General features: G+C 41.5%; 1 protein-coding gene across 1 annotated transcript; it reads right to left on the minus strand.

The window, feature by feature from the left end:
- Nucleotides 1–8701: 8701 nt before the first annotated feature.
- LOC115754995 (agamous-like MADS-box protein AGL62) lies at nt 8702–9274 on the minus strand. The gene has a single exon (XM_030694212.1). It carries the CDS (start codon nt 9272–9274, stop codon nt 8702–8704), a length of 573 nt encoding a protein of 190 aa, XP_030550072.1.
- Nucleotides 9275–15299: the final 6025 nt, after the last annotated feature.

A 15299-nucleotide genomic window follows, 5' to 3' on the forward strand; every position in this document is an offset into this window, starting at 1 on the left:
TCATCACCTCCCGAACTCATCATCCCATCCACCTGACGACTATTATACTATATTCTCAAGTTTGGTTGTTAACAAACCAAAATTATAATCATATAATCCAATTGGCCATTCATCCATAAGCAAACCACTAAACTTTAAGCACATTCACTAGTTCAAATCCATACTTAAACCTCCCAAATTTTCGTTCGCCTGCTTGGGAATCTCACTCATATTGCCACTCAAGGCCACTAATGAAAGTCGATAACTAAAGCTATTAGAATACAACACAAATTCAAACTTATATAATCCACCAATATTAGTTGTCTCATTACAATCCCATACTCACAAGTCAAATCTATCGATAATTCCTTTCCACTTCGACTTATTGTCCTTCTTAGGTAATCACGCCAAGAGCATTGCAAAGAACCTTTCCACAAAATGCCTATAATAGTTTACCAAACCTAAGAAACTTCGAACTTCTGCTACAAATGGCTGCCTTGGCCAATCCATGACCGCCTCAATTTTGGCCGGATCCACCGAAATTCCTTCATCAGAAATCACATGACCTAAGAAAGTTACATGAATTAACCGAAACTCGCATCTACTAAACTTGGCATGCACTTATACTCCCTAAGGGTCCTCAATATAATCCTCAAATGCTGCTCATGATTCCCATAACTCCTCAAGTGCACCAAAATAGCGTCTATCAACACTATCACCGATCGATCCAAATACTCCTTGAACACCCAATTCATCAAATCCATAAAAGCGACAGGGGCATTTGTCGGGCCGGGCGCCATCGCAATAAGCTTATAATGTCCACAACGCGTCCTAAATGCCATTTTCAGTATATCCTCCTCCTTAATCCTTAACCGATGATATCCCGTCCATGGGTCTATCTTGGAAAATACCAAAGCTCATTGTTGTTGGTCAAACAAATTATCTATCCTCGGCAGTGGGTACTTGTTCTTGATCGTCACCCGATTAAGCTACCTGTAATCGATGCGTAACCTCAACAATCCATCATTCTTCCTCACGAACAACACAAGTGCTCCCCATGGTGACGCACCGGAGCGGATAAATCTATTATCTAACAACTCCTATATCTGCATCTTGAGCTCTTTAAGCTCTGAAAACGCTGTCCTATACGGGTTGGAGATTGGCTCCATTAATTCCAGGGGCTAACTAAACTATAAACTTTATTTCCCTTTCTCGCGGTAACCTTTACAACTCCTAAGGAAAGACATTCGAAAATTCATACACAACAGCAATGTCCTCCATCATAGGTTCCTCATCCGACGCATTAACCATAGACACCGGGTAACCTTGACAACCATTCTCCAGTAGACGAGTCGCTTCAAGCTACAAAACCAGCAAAGTCAAGGTTCCTCATCGCTTACCATCAAACTCAAAACTAACCCCATCCAACGGATTAAACCACAACGCCTTGTAACAACATCCATTATAGTTCTACGACAATCCATACTAGTAATAATATTAGAGTCAAACATTGCCGGCACATTCGAATCTATCTTTTCTTCATGACCCCCGATAATCAACTTACACCCATAACATCCTACAACAGACACTACCCAATCCTTTAACGGTGTAGAGGTCCTAAAGACCATTCCCAGCGGTTCCAAACTCAACCCAACTAATTTAATAAGCTACACTCCCAGCAGATACCTTACGGGGTCCTGCTCACCCCCAACAACACTAATGAGAGCTTAGGCCCTATGGATAAAACTTCAAGTAATAAATACATGTACAAAATTTCAATCCTACTAACTATCCCAAAACCCAAAGCTCCTTATTACTCCATGCCATGACTAAATGATTCAGGCTGACCTTGCTTTGATACCACCTTGGGCGGAGATGTCACACCCCGATCCCCCGGGTACGCAATAATCCTACCTAATCGCCTCAAGTCATTAAAGACGATGTCCTAGGCATGTCATTGACCCATACATTTTATCTTTTTAGTAAGCGCATACAGAACATACAACTCTCGGACGATAAATCAAACAATAGGGATAGGAAAGCAAGATAGTCAACAACAACAACAACAGTTAACTCAGCAAAAGACTATTTTGTTTCCATTAAGAGATAATCTTTAACCCTACAAAGCTAAATATATACAACCCCATACTTCGGGACGGCTCCCTACTAGCAAAAAGTTAGATGGGTCGGGGCAAGGTTAAATTCATATCTACTCCAAAAGAAGGGCTACGTTATCCTTGTCCTCCACAACAACCACAGCACCAAACCTCCATTACCTTGGTCCTAAAAAGGGTTAACAACAACGGGGTGAGAAATAAATCTCGGTGAGTCAACGCCTAAGCCTGGCTAAGGCGTTGACTCGCCAGTGGCAGCTTACACAAACGGCAATGGTTGATAACAAATCACATGCAAACTTACCACGCCTTGGATCACACATAATGCAACACTCGACTTGACTCAACAATGACGACAACCATGGAAAACAACCGGAACACTTAAACAACTTGCATGCATAGAAAACCATACGTGTTCTAGTTATTAATGGCTACTTGGCCCGGCACACTAGACGGTTGGTGCATAGCACACTAGACAGTTGGTGCCCTTCTGGCCGGACCAGGCACCGTTATATTCCTTCGGCAACGGCAACTACTAGGCTAGTGTGATTCCGATCAATACGGTACAGCGTAGCAGATATTCCTACAAAGAACGTCGATTCGTTACAAGCCGAGACCAGCATCCGATCAACCCGGTGACACGGATTGTCATGCATTTGACAAGTAGTGTAACTCCGATCGACACGGCACTAGCTAGTCGGGAAAGCCATCATATGACCACATAAGCACACCGTACAACCAGCAATTCTTATCTTTGGCGTTTAGTCAAATGCTCACACGGCTATGCTTAAAGACTCGGCTCAAGGCCATTTTCATGCTTAAATATGCAATTTGATTCCACACATGGTCACATGAATGCACAATTTATCCTCTAAAATTTGTGTCTAATACTGGGTGATTAATTCTCAAACGTATATATGCTATATATATATGCCCAACCAGGACATCCAGCTATCAATTAGTAAATCACCCAATCGAGCAAGCGATAGCAATAATTAATTAAATATTATTAATTCGATCATTGTAAATATTAGTCCAATTTCATAAAATCAAGCCCATAATAATCAATCGATCCTGTCAATTCACTGTTCACTCGGCTCTAACCAATTGCTCGCTCGCGATCAAATAATTGTAGCCGATCAATCAATCCAGTCTATTCACCAATTAGCCATAGTCCACCTAGCTATCTAGTCTATCTTAATTAATTGTGGTCATTTAACATAAACAGAGTTTCTAACTAAACCAACCACAATTATCTACCTAAACACCTAATTACACTAACTCTAAACATAATTAATGATGTAACCATGAGTTAGGGGTTAACTAACTACAGCGGTCCGGGACGACGGCGAAGGCGACGATAAAGCTCAAGGACGTGGCTTCGAGGCCTCTCGGGTCGCGGCACACTTGGGCTCCGGTGGAACTCGGCTCTAGGAAAACGGCCGCGACGGAGGGCGTTGATCTCAACCGAGGTCTTCGACGGTGACCGGCCGTGGGTTGGTAGACGGCGACGAGCTAGTAGGTGGCATGAGGGGCAGTGGCTCATTTCGGTGGAACGGCTACCGATGAGATGGAGGTTGCCTACTTGGGTTTGGGGTCCCTTGAGGTTGAAACTCGGGTGGTGGCTTGCGGGGTAGCCAGAGGCTTGACGGCTCACGAAGAGGCGGCGTGACGTTTGGGGATGATGAGAGGCTACCGGAAGGTGGCGGGGTAAGGCCGAGCAAAGGGAGAGTGAGAGAGAGACGGGGCGGAGGCCGAGGGGCTCGGGGCTCCGCGAGGCGAGCAATGACAACAAGACGAAGGGTGTGGTTGCTGCGTGAGATCGACGACTCGAGGCTGCTGCGGCCGGTTGGTGACGAATAAACGGAGCGGGGTGGTGGCCGGCGGTCGTCACCCTCGGGAGAAGAAGAGGAGGAGGAAGGCTTCGGGGTTCAAGAGGGAAGGAGAGGTGGGGGGGGAGAGAGAGAGAGAGAGAGAGAAAAAGTAAGAGAGAGAATGTGAGTTGACTTTGTTAGTGAGAGGGATTGGTGGGGATTGATAAGTGGGGCCCACCAAAGAGTCAAATCACATTTGAAAACTTTATCTTTTAGTGCATAAAGGTAGGGGTGTTTTGATCATTTGGCATTTTAGGACTGGTTGGACCTTTGGCACAACCGACGAAGGGTATTTTGACACTTTCGCAGCTAGGGTTCGGTCGGGGTTGGCTTGGGTGCGAATTGTTCCAAAATTACTGCGAGACGGTTAAACTATTGAAGCCTAATCTACTTTGATCGACGTCTATGGAAAAATCCAAATATCGTTATAACAGGCCGAAATTCAAGATTACAACCTTCATTGAATCCAATTATCTTGCGGACGTCAAAATTTCAGGACTTCACAACAATTAAACAATTTGCATGTTTATGTAAAATTATCTAGAAAATTAAATATGAAAATGTTCAAGAAAATGTATCCCGAGAATGCAATCAAATTTAAACATGCAATTCTATCTAAAGTATATGCAAATCTTATCTATATGCAACATTATCTACAGGCAATATATTTTAAGGTTCAAATCCTACAGAAAAATATGGCAAAGAGATAATGATTCAATCAAACAATTGAAATATGGAAAGCAGATAAATCAATTTGAATAGCTCACGACTAGTTGTACTGTTCCACTGCTAGTTCTGGTTTTCAATTTCCAAATTTCAATAAGCGTATTTTGCCACATAATTCAACTAGAGAAATGAATAACTTTTTCAAACTTTTCATTGTAGTTAAAAAAAAACATTCTTATACATAAAAAAAAATTGAATTTTGGCCATATTGAGCAGCTCAAAAGCTTTTTGTTGGAGAAGACTATTTTTACTGCAAATTAAAAAACATTTTATGCAATAATTAAGCAAGTAAACTATGTTTGTTGACGGAACAAAAACTAAGTACTAAGAGGAATCGAGCGAAAGTAAATGGGATAAATCATTGGTTGTTGGTTCAAATTCAAACCGAATTGTGATGGTTCATACTGGGATTCAAAACAACTATCAAGGATTGATATGTGCACATCACTATTGCTCCTCTCTCTCTCATTCTATTCAAGTTTATGCCGAGAGCAGCGACGCAAGAGAAAGAGAGAGGAGAGTCGCGATAGAGCCAAGAGCACGAGAGGTCGAAGAAAAAATGTGAGATTGACAGGAGAGGTAGAAAATTAGGTCAGAAAAATTTGGGTCTTTTGAATTTTGACCTACCTTGCCCCCGGACACGCGAGTCTATTCGGTTGATCAAGTGTCGAAGTTCGGACACACGTTGACCGTGTGTCCGAGCATGTCCGACCATGTCCGATACGTGAAAATTTCCCTAGGTGGCGTGTCGGTGCAACATAACTAATGCCTTATAGATCATCCTATCAAATTTAAAATACCCACTAAATCAATAATCTACCCGATGATCCTATGAACTAGGCAATAAAATGTTTCAAATGAGTAAAGATAAGAAATTTACCTAACTTGAGGATTGACTTTCCAAAATTGAACTCCGATGAATGGCAGATGTGATCACGGACCGGCGGTGATGACTCACGGCGGACAACCGGCTGATATGGTTGGCTTACGGCTTGGTAAAGGTGTTGCAGCATGGACGACGATGTCAACAACGACTTGCGGTGGGACCCTTGATTCACGGCAACCGGCAAGTATAGTGACAAGAACTCTCGGCCTTACCGGGAGTGAAAGTGGTTCGACCAAGGTCTCCAATTCGCGAGATTGTCATAGCAGCGGGCTTTGTCAAGATCAATGAAAAAACAAAGAGAAGCACCAAGGGACCGGCTGGTCGTCTTGAATAGTGGCGACGGCATTGAGGTTTACCATGATAGGGACTTGTGTTGGAGTAGTGACGTTGGACAAGAAGTATGTGTGGGTCCGCCGCCTCGTTGGATCAACAAAGGATAGCAGTAGTCACCGAGGGGCGCCTGGGGTCTTGGTCGACTCGGGAATAACAATGGGGATGCCGGGCTCGAAAAAGAGCTCGGTTGTCATGGGTAGAGGCCTGCGGTTCGGTCATCATAGCGGCTGCTTAATTGTCGGGGTGCAAGTTGGGACTCGGTGGAGCTAAAGCAATAGCTTAGTCATCATGGACAAAGGCCGCCGGATGGAGGTGGCGACGGCGATGGTTGAGAGCGCCCGGGGAAGGTCTTGGCCGTGCTCCTCGTCTCCCTCTCCCTCTCCCTCTCCCTCTCTCTCTCTCTCTCTCTCTCTCTCTCAAGTGTTTCTCACATGTTTTCTGATTAAGTTTGCTGCCCTTGAACTTTAGGGCATGATGTTGTTTAGATAGACGTTGTCGGTTTAGGTCAGAGGCCTCAAGTTTTCGTTTTTTGCAAAATTGACCTGGACTTGCAATATCGTTACAATTAAGTCCCCGAAGGGCCAAATTGCATCGAATTGGCTCTGTGTCATCGTGGAATTCATCCTAGCCCCTTCATCATGGGCTGGCCGAAATTCCTTCCCCGACGGTCTTGTCTCGCTCTTTCATGGTCGCAATTTAAGGCTTTTTTCTTAATTAATAGGCTTTAATTGAAGGCTTTTCCCTAATTGGGCTTTTAATGGGCCGAATTAAACTTGAATAAGGTCTTCATAAATTCAACCCCACCTCCCCTATCCGTCGGCTGAATTCTTAAGGTGTTCTAGGCCGGTCCGCATGACAATTTCAGGTCCATTTTCGCTGCCGGTTCAATTAAAATGCAACTGAATGTATGTAGAAAATTAAACTAATATATGCACTTAAAACTGTATGAAAGTAAGTTAAATATTTTGTTTAGGGGCTGTAGTCGGCTCCTAATTTTGTATGCAACTAGTAACCAAATGAAAGCAAATTTTAGGTGTCAACATCATCTCGATTCTTTGACATCCTCTTATCCTTCTAAGTTGTGATAGTAATGTCAACTTCAGTGTGCGCATAATGAAAAGAATGCACCTATTTACAAGGTGATTATATCAATGTGAGATACTCTTTTTGAGGCCACCTTCCATGAATTTTCTTTTAAAAAAGAGTAAGAAGTGTTCGAGGGAAAGGTGGATTTTCAAATATGTGCATCTAAATAAATGTTTTCACAATTTTAGGCTATAACATTGTATTTCTAGCCACATTAACCTTCGAAAAATAGTCTCTATAATTGAGTATTTTATAAAGAAAGATCCAAATCGAAATATGTATTTGGGGTAAGACGTTTAAAGCATAAGCTCCAGTGGAAGCATAATTTGGGAAAAAAAATCTTATTTAGTAAATTAAGATTTGATTATTGTAACAAATTGTAATGAATATATATTTAATTCATTGTTTGGGATTTATTTATGGTCAAATACGTAATTTGGGTTACTCTATAATTGGTCACATGAAATTCGTTACTACGTGCGCTTCGAAGAGATACTACACGAAATAACTTCAAACATATGTAGACAATATTAAAGTAGCATGTCGACCTTCTGAAGGAATTAAATTGTAAATTAACATAAAAACTTTGCTGATATTTATGAGATCATTTGCTATTTATTATGTACAATGAGAAAATGCTCTTTTGTACGAAACTGTCTTGATAAACAAGATCGGTTTAAGATAAATATTATTCACATTATCTAGATAGCTAGTTTACATATGATGAATTCTAATGAAGTTTATTTTTCAAACTGACATATTTTGGATTTCTTTCCTTATTTCCCCTATGCCAATTATGGTCTTTTGCGTTATTGCTAAACTAAAGCTTTCTGCCATCTGGTCACAGTCATGCAAAATAGGGTTGTGATCTAAAGCTATGGCTGTTAGTGCGAAAGCTCAGCCGAGCACATGGAGGTCTTAGCTTTGCTCGAAACCCTGAAGTACTTAAGCTCACAAAGGGGAGAAGGTCTTCAGTTGGAGTCTGACAGCGAAGTTTTGCTTGAAACACTTCAAGGTCCAAATAATTGTTCACGGGAAGTGAGTGTTCTTATCACCGAGGCCGGGCTCTTATTAATGGGTTTCACGAATTCGAGATTGCCCATTGTAGCGGAGAGAGACTAATATGGTGGCGGACTGGATCACTAAAGGTCACATGATTAGACATTACCTTTTGTTGGTTGTTCAACCCTCCGAAAAAGCCCTTTGGCCTGACTTTGGTCTGATTCAAGTCTTTTGTACTAGAACTCTTTTAGTTAGTTTATGAATATCATATAGTAGAACTCTTTAAGTTACTTTACGAATATCATATTCAAGAAAAAAAAAAACCTTGTACATTAGACAAATTTTGGAGAATTACACTTGCTAACGTGGAAAACACTTGTTCCGACCAAAAAAAAAAAACGTGTAAAACACATATGAAATGTCTAGCAATGTAATCCGTAATCCCCTATCCTATGCAAAACCCAGAATTTTTTTTTTTTTTTTTGGGTCGAAAATACAAAACACAGATTGAAAGACTAAACCAGTGCACAAGAAAACAAATCTCCCATTCTTATTGTCATATCTGGGCTGGAAATTTGTAGTAGTGATATCATATTCGAGTACAACAAATATGTAGTAAAATCATCCATAGCATCTTATCAATGTAAGATACAACTGAAAAGACTAAATAAGTACGCATGAAGATTAGTAGCTATAGTTATTCAAGCTTGTCCGCTAGTATTGTTTCTCCGATTTGAACTTTCTCCTTGGTTGGATGTAGCTCCCTGACTCATTTGATTAATGGAACTCCACAAGTTCCGCTGGAGCTCCAACATTTGCGACTTCAATTGCTTAAGCTCTTCCAAGTTGAGCTCTTCAATTGGAGCTTCCCACCACCCCTGGCCATCCCGTCCTTCTGTCACTCGCTTCAGCATTTTTTCTCGCGCCTTGTCAGATTTGACTTGATCAACGAGCTCATCCTGTTGTTGGTTGAGCTCATTAATCCGGAGTCGACGATAGGACTCCACCACGGTATCAACACCATCATTTTGTGGATGGTTTTGATTGAGGAATCGGTTTCCAATCAAGTCGATAGATGGATGGGCGAAAGAGTACGGTTTTCCGGTGGGAGAGAATATTGTTACTCCCACCTCCGAACCACAAAGGGTTACAAGCTCGCTTGCTTTTTTGTAGATACCTGATCTACGTTTGGAGAATGTGATGAGCTTATGGCCCTCACCTTCAATCAGCCTCATCTGGATTGGCCGACGTCCTCTTGTACTTTTTCCAGCCATGATCAAAGACAGTAAACTAAAATAATTTGAAGATAGTAAAGTTGTGATAGAATGTGATGTTCAATGTGAGTATAATGAAAAGAATGTACCTATTTATAAGGGGTTAGTGATGCTAAATCTAGTATGCAATGTTTTGGGATAATCTCTTCGAGTTGTCACCTTCCACAAAATATACTTTTCAGAAAAAGTAAGAGTTATCTGATGGTTAGGTTGATTTTACAATTCGTGCAAAAATGAATGTTTTCACACTTTTAAGATTGAACTCTGTATTTCTCACCATATTTACCTTTGAAAAATAATCTCCATGAATGAGTATTTTATAATGAAAGAGCTAAATTGAAATTTGTATTTTTAGTAAAACAGTTAAAACATAAGCTACATTGGAAGCACAAATTAGGCAAAAAGCTTACTTTGGAAATGAAGATTTGATGATTACAACTGATTGTGAGGACTACTTTATACTTTAAAATAGATCACTTGAAATATTTTTACAGCCTAATGAAAAGGATTATACAAAAACAGAGATATAATACTTGGAATTATAAATTACTTATTCACATTGCGAATAAACAATTTACTAAAATTTACCTCTGGGCTGATCCAAGTTATAGAACGGAAAATAGGATGAAAGAAAAGGGACCAAAAATAACAACTGACAAGCATTGGACGGAAGAGAGATTGGCCGTGCATCACTGCGGGAGGCTTGTTTGTTTGGGGGGGTGTGAACTAGGCATCATCAAATCTAGTATTATGAAAAAAAAAATATTCCACAAAATTAATTTTTAGGAAAAGTAAGAATTTTTTATGGAAGGGTTGATTTTCCAATATGTAGAAGTAAATAAATGTTTTCACATTATTAAGGGTCAACTCTATATTTCTCATCATATCTGCCTTTGAAAAATAGGTAGTTGTATTTTGAGCAAGAGATCCAAAACATAAGCTCCATTAGAAGCACAAATTAGGAAAGAGTCTTAGTTGGGAAATTAAGATTTGAAGACTACAAGAATTTGCAAATAATATTTTTTGGTTTCATCGTTGAGTAATTATTTATGGCCGGATAAGTAATTTCGATTACTCTATAATAGGTCACTTGAATTTGTTAATATGTCTCTACCAAAAAACAAAAAAAAAATTTCTTTGGTAAAGTAAGTATGTATAAACTTTTCAAAGCACTAGGTAACAAGATGAGGCTGAGCACAAAAACCTTGACCCAATTAGGACACAAGAAATTGTCCTAGAGGGGTCGAAGGTGATGCGGCACAAAAAGATATGAGAGCAAGGGAGGTATACACCAAGCAGCCAAACAAGCGGCCAAACCTAAGAACTCCTAAACAGCCCAACACCGGCCAAGAATCCTACCATCTACATGGCTTAAACAGCAGCCAAAAGAGGAAAAGAAGACAGCTAGGTGGCCTAAGGCCGAACCTCAAAAATGGTAGAGGAGAGACCCCAACTTCTTTGTAGCCGACGATTGCGAGGAAGATCTTCCACGGGCCCAAGGGAAAGGGCTTTATCTTTGACTACCTCGATGAGGTGCTTGATCATGCCCAACACAAAAAGAGGCTTGTCACGGAATAAGATGTCATTCCTCTCGGTCCAGATAATATGACAGAGCGCCCTGAGAGAAAATATGCAAATACAATGAGAGAAAGACCAGCCACCTAAGTGTTTTATGGCCCAACGGAGGCGGTCCTACCACGGACGATTTTGCCAATTGAGGTGACACTTGGTCGCCTAAAATAAGGCCAAGCTGCTCGTAACCCGGCACCCAAAAAATAGATGATCCACGGAGTCCTATCTCCCCCGACAAAAAGCGCATGTAGTGTCGATGATCCTATGATACCGAAGCAGCAAAATTTGAGTGGGTATGCGGTTGAGGGTGACTAACCACATGAAGAAGGCGTGACGAGGAGTAATGGCTGGATCCCACACAAAAGAATGCCAAGGGACAGCCCGGCCTTTGAATCTGATGACCTGCCGGGTCGAGGCCACCGAGAAAGTCTTGGAAGGGTGAGCTTGCCAGGCGAGTGTGTCGGCTTTATCCTCCACAAAAGAAGGAATCGGTTCGAACCATCCCATAACGGTATCCAATGCAGCACGGCAGTGCCAGCCCGATTCATAAAAGGATCGCACCGAGGCATCATGAGAAATCCTGGAACGATAAATATCCCCGCTAGCAAAGAGCTTGTATAGGGGGCCTCTATCATGCCACCAATCATACCAAAAGAACATCAATTGCCCATTCCCAATCCTCTATCCGAAATGCAAGGAGAAGTCGACATGGAGGTCTAAGATCTTCTTCCAAGCCCATGAGTAGAATGTGGGTTTGGTAGCCACCCAAAAGTTGGGAAAAGTACACTAGAAGTGCCATAACTTTTGTACGGCGTTCACTTGAGTGCCATAACTTTCAAAACGTTCATTTAAGTGCCATAATTTTTAAAAATCGTTCACTTAAGTGTCATGTTGACATGGCGATCGGAAAAGGCGATGTGGCAACGGAAAAGTTACTCGTAGACACCGGAAAAGTTAATGTAGCACACCGAAAAAGTTACTGTAGATGCCGAAAAACCGATGTGACACGCCGAAAGGCTGACGTGGCACGCCGAAAAAGTTGCTATAGCACTCAAGTGAACGATTTTGCTCCGACATAGCACTCAAGTGAATGATTTTTAAAAGTTATGGCACTTAAGTGAACGTTTTGAAAGCTATGGCACTTAAGTGAACGCCGTACACAAGTTATAGCACTTCTAGTGTACTTTTCCCCCCAAAAGTTGGTTTTCTTCGAGAAAGTAATATGGATCCACTTACATGACGGGGACTCTTTATAGGTGAAAAGAGTCAATATATGCTTTAAATTCATTGCTTTGTTGCAATCCATAAGTCTGCGTATCCCCAAACCGCCATCTTCTTTCGGAATACAAATGTCAGCCCAGGACACCTTGGCACCCCCAACCCCTAAGTCGGGGCCTTTCCATAGGAACTGTCTAAAAATAAGCTCAATATCGTGTAGGATAGACTTGGGAAGAGTAAACATGGTAGCCCAGTAGACATGAATCGAATGCAAGACAGACTAGATGAGTTGAAGGCGTCCGGCATAAGATAGAAATCTTTGAGACCGGGACCTAGCTCGGGCAGTGATAGAGTCCACCAATGCTCGACAATCAGCCTTGCCTAATCTAGATGCAATGACAGATACTCCAAGGTAACGAAAAGGGAGAGTACCTTGCTAGAAGCCAAGACAAAGCCGAATGTGGTTGTAAATAGTCGTTGTGCCTCCCGAGAAAAAAATATCTCTCTTGTTCCCATTTGGCCTCAAACTCGACCACCCCGAGAAGATGTCAAGCCCTTCTTTGAGCAACTGAATGGAACCCACGTTTGCCTCAATGAATAAGAGCACATCGTCAACGAAAAATAGATGGGATAACCGAGAGTGTTTGCATCTCCAGAAAATAGTTGAATCCCAAGAGATTGGTCTTGGCATGAAGGATACCGGAGAAAATCTCCATAACCATAGTAAATAGGTATGGGGATAAGGGGTCACCCTGTCTAATACCTCTGCTACTAGAAAAGAACCCATGAAGCTCTCCATTCACCGCAACCGAAAATCGAGGTGAAGTAACACATTTCATGATCAACCGAATAAGAGAAGTCAAGAATCGAAATGCCCGCAACACCAACTCAATGAAAGCCCAATCAACCGTATCATAAGCTTTCTGGAAATCTACCTTGATTGCTCATTTGGGAAGATACGGCTCATGATGAAAGTCCGCGAACAACTCTTAAGCAAGCAAAATATTATCACTAATCCCTCTCCCCTTCACAAATGCCGTTTGGGATGGGCTAATGATGGATGGTATAACATGTGCAATTCGATTAGTAATGATCTTGGTTATGCATTTGTACAACGTGTTACAACATGCAATGAGCCGAAAATCGATCATAACCGAAGCATTGGATGTCTTAGGCACAAGGGCAAGGATAGTGGTGTTGGTTTCTTTAAGCAAACAGTCCGTCGAGAAGAACTCCTTAATTGCTAAAGTAACCGATTGACCAACAATGTCCCATGAAGATGTGAAGAATTCAACATTAAAACCATCGGGACCGGGGGCTTTACCTCTAGCAAGGGAGAAGAAGGTGCGTCTGATTTCCTCCTCCATGACATGCTAAGATAAGAAATTAATTTGGCTATCATCCGTAGTACAACCAACGAATCCCCATATATCCGCTACCCACGTGTAGCCGTAGAGTTCCCATTAAGAAGCTGCTCAAAATGGCCAACAATATCTTTCTGAACCAAGTGTGGTTCGGTCAAGAGTGTACCAGCCGTGTCCGATACCGAGAGGATGCGGTTGTGGTGGTGTCGCTTGTTTACGAAGTAATGGAAGTACCTTGTATTCTGGTTACCCTCCTTGAGCCACCGTATTCTTGACTTCTATTTATAAAAAGACTCCTCCCGAAATCGTAGGTCCGAGAATGTCCGAAGGTGCTCCAGTTCTCGATCAACTAAGCTGCGGTTCAAGGGATCAAGTTCTAAAGCATCTTGAACCAAAGAAAGAGCTAACCTTGCTTGCTCGGTATGGGTTGAGATGTCGGAGAAGGAGCTTCTATTTAGTTGTTTGAGCCGGCTTTCGGGATATTCAGCTTGCGGCAGATCGCATACATAGGAGTGCCCCGAATAGGTGTACCCCGGACGTGAGCCACAATATCCTTGTAGGAGGGATGAGAGGTCCAAGAATTGAAGAAATTGAACGGTCTTCTGGATAAGAGAGGGGAAACAATCTTGACCACCATAGGAGTGTGATCTAAAATGCCAGGTGCCGGGAATGTAGCCTCGGAGAAAGAAAAGACACGACTCCAGTGCTCATTGATAATAACACGATCAATCTTACGTTGCTTGTGAGTCTCTCCCGATGAGGTGGATCACGTGAACCTATGCCCCACATATATGAGATCATCAAGATTCGCCCGAGCTAAGCAATCTCCAAACTCATCAAAGGTAGGAATCCAAGAGTTGGAGCTACCCATGCCAAAAAACAAATTGTTACTATGTGTACTTACCTAGAAATACTTGAAACAAAAGGCAAATAATATCCAAGTAGCATATTGACATTTTGAAGGAAATTAATGGTTGATTACATAAAATATTGTCGGAAATTCAATATCATCCTTTTTCCTATATTATGTATAATGAGAAAATTCCCTTTCTTATAAAACTGCCTCGATAAACAAGCTAGAATCAATACAAATATCTAGAGTGTTAGTATATGGGATAAATAACCAAAAGAGTCCCAAACCTAGTGTGCAGATGCCAATTTAGTCCAACCTTTCAATTTGTCCATAAAATTATTAAATTTAGTACTTGAACGAGGACGAGTGAATTCCAATTTACAATAAAAATCTAAAGTCGGATCTTCAATGGCAATATGAACCCCAAAGTGTTTATCAATGTTTAATTCGTCATCATCTGCAATGGCAATTTGAACCCCGAAGTATTTATCAATGTTTAATCCCTATCGGGTAGACGATTACCGCAGTTGAAGCTGACTCTGTGAGTGTGATCAACCCTATCAGATTTCGTCGTCTCCGGTGTGATTCCAGACGAACCCTAATACTATCGCTGCGTGTCATCCAATCTCGTTTAGGTAATTTCTCATTGGAATCCATTCGTTCCTTGTTCTCAACCTTGCTATTGGTGCTTGCTCGTATTGTGTTTTAATGGAAAATTGCAACTTTTTTGGTTTTCCCATCCTGTTGCATTTGGGTTTTCTGCCCCTTGCCCAGTACCCATGTACTAGTGCGTCATCTAGAAGGTTTTTATCTTCTGTACAGTTGATGACCATGAAAAACTGTGAGATCGAATGTGATGGTTGTGCACTGACTGGTAATTTCTGAGGGATAGCCGATGCAATTTTATGTTTTTTGTCATATTTTTTTGCTGCCTCTATTCTCTTGATAAGGGAATACTGGTGAGGACGACGCATGTTCTGTGGGTGACAAGTATTCATCTCAGTCAGTATTTGATTGC

Source organism: Rhodamnia argentea, chromosome 3 (genome assembly GCF_020921035.1).
Source record: "Rhodamnia argentea isolate NSW1041297 chromosome 3, ASM2092103v1, whole genome shotgun sequence".
Classification (NCBI taxonomy): Eukaryota; Viridiplantae; Streptophyta; class Magnoliopsida; order Myrtales; family Myrtaceae; genus Rhodamnia; species Rhodamnia argentea.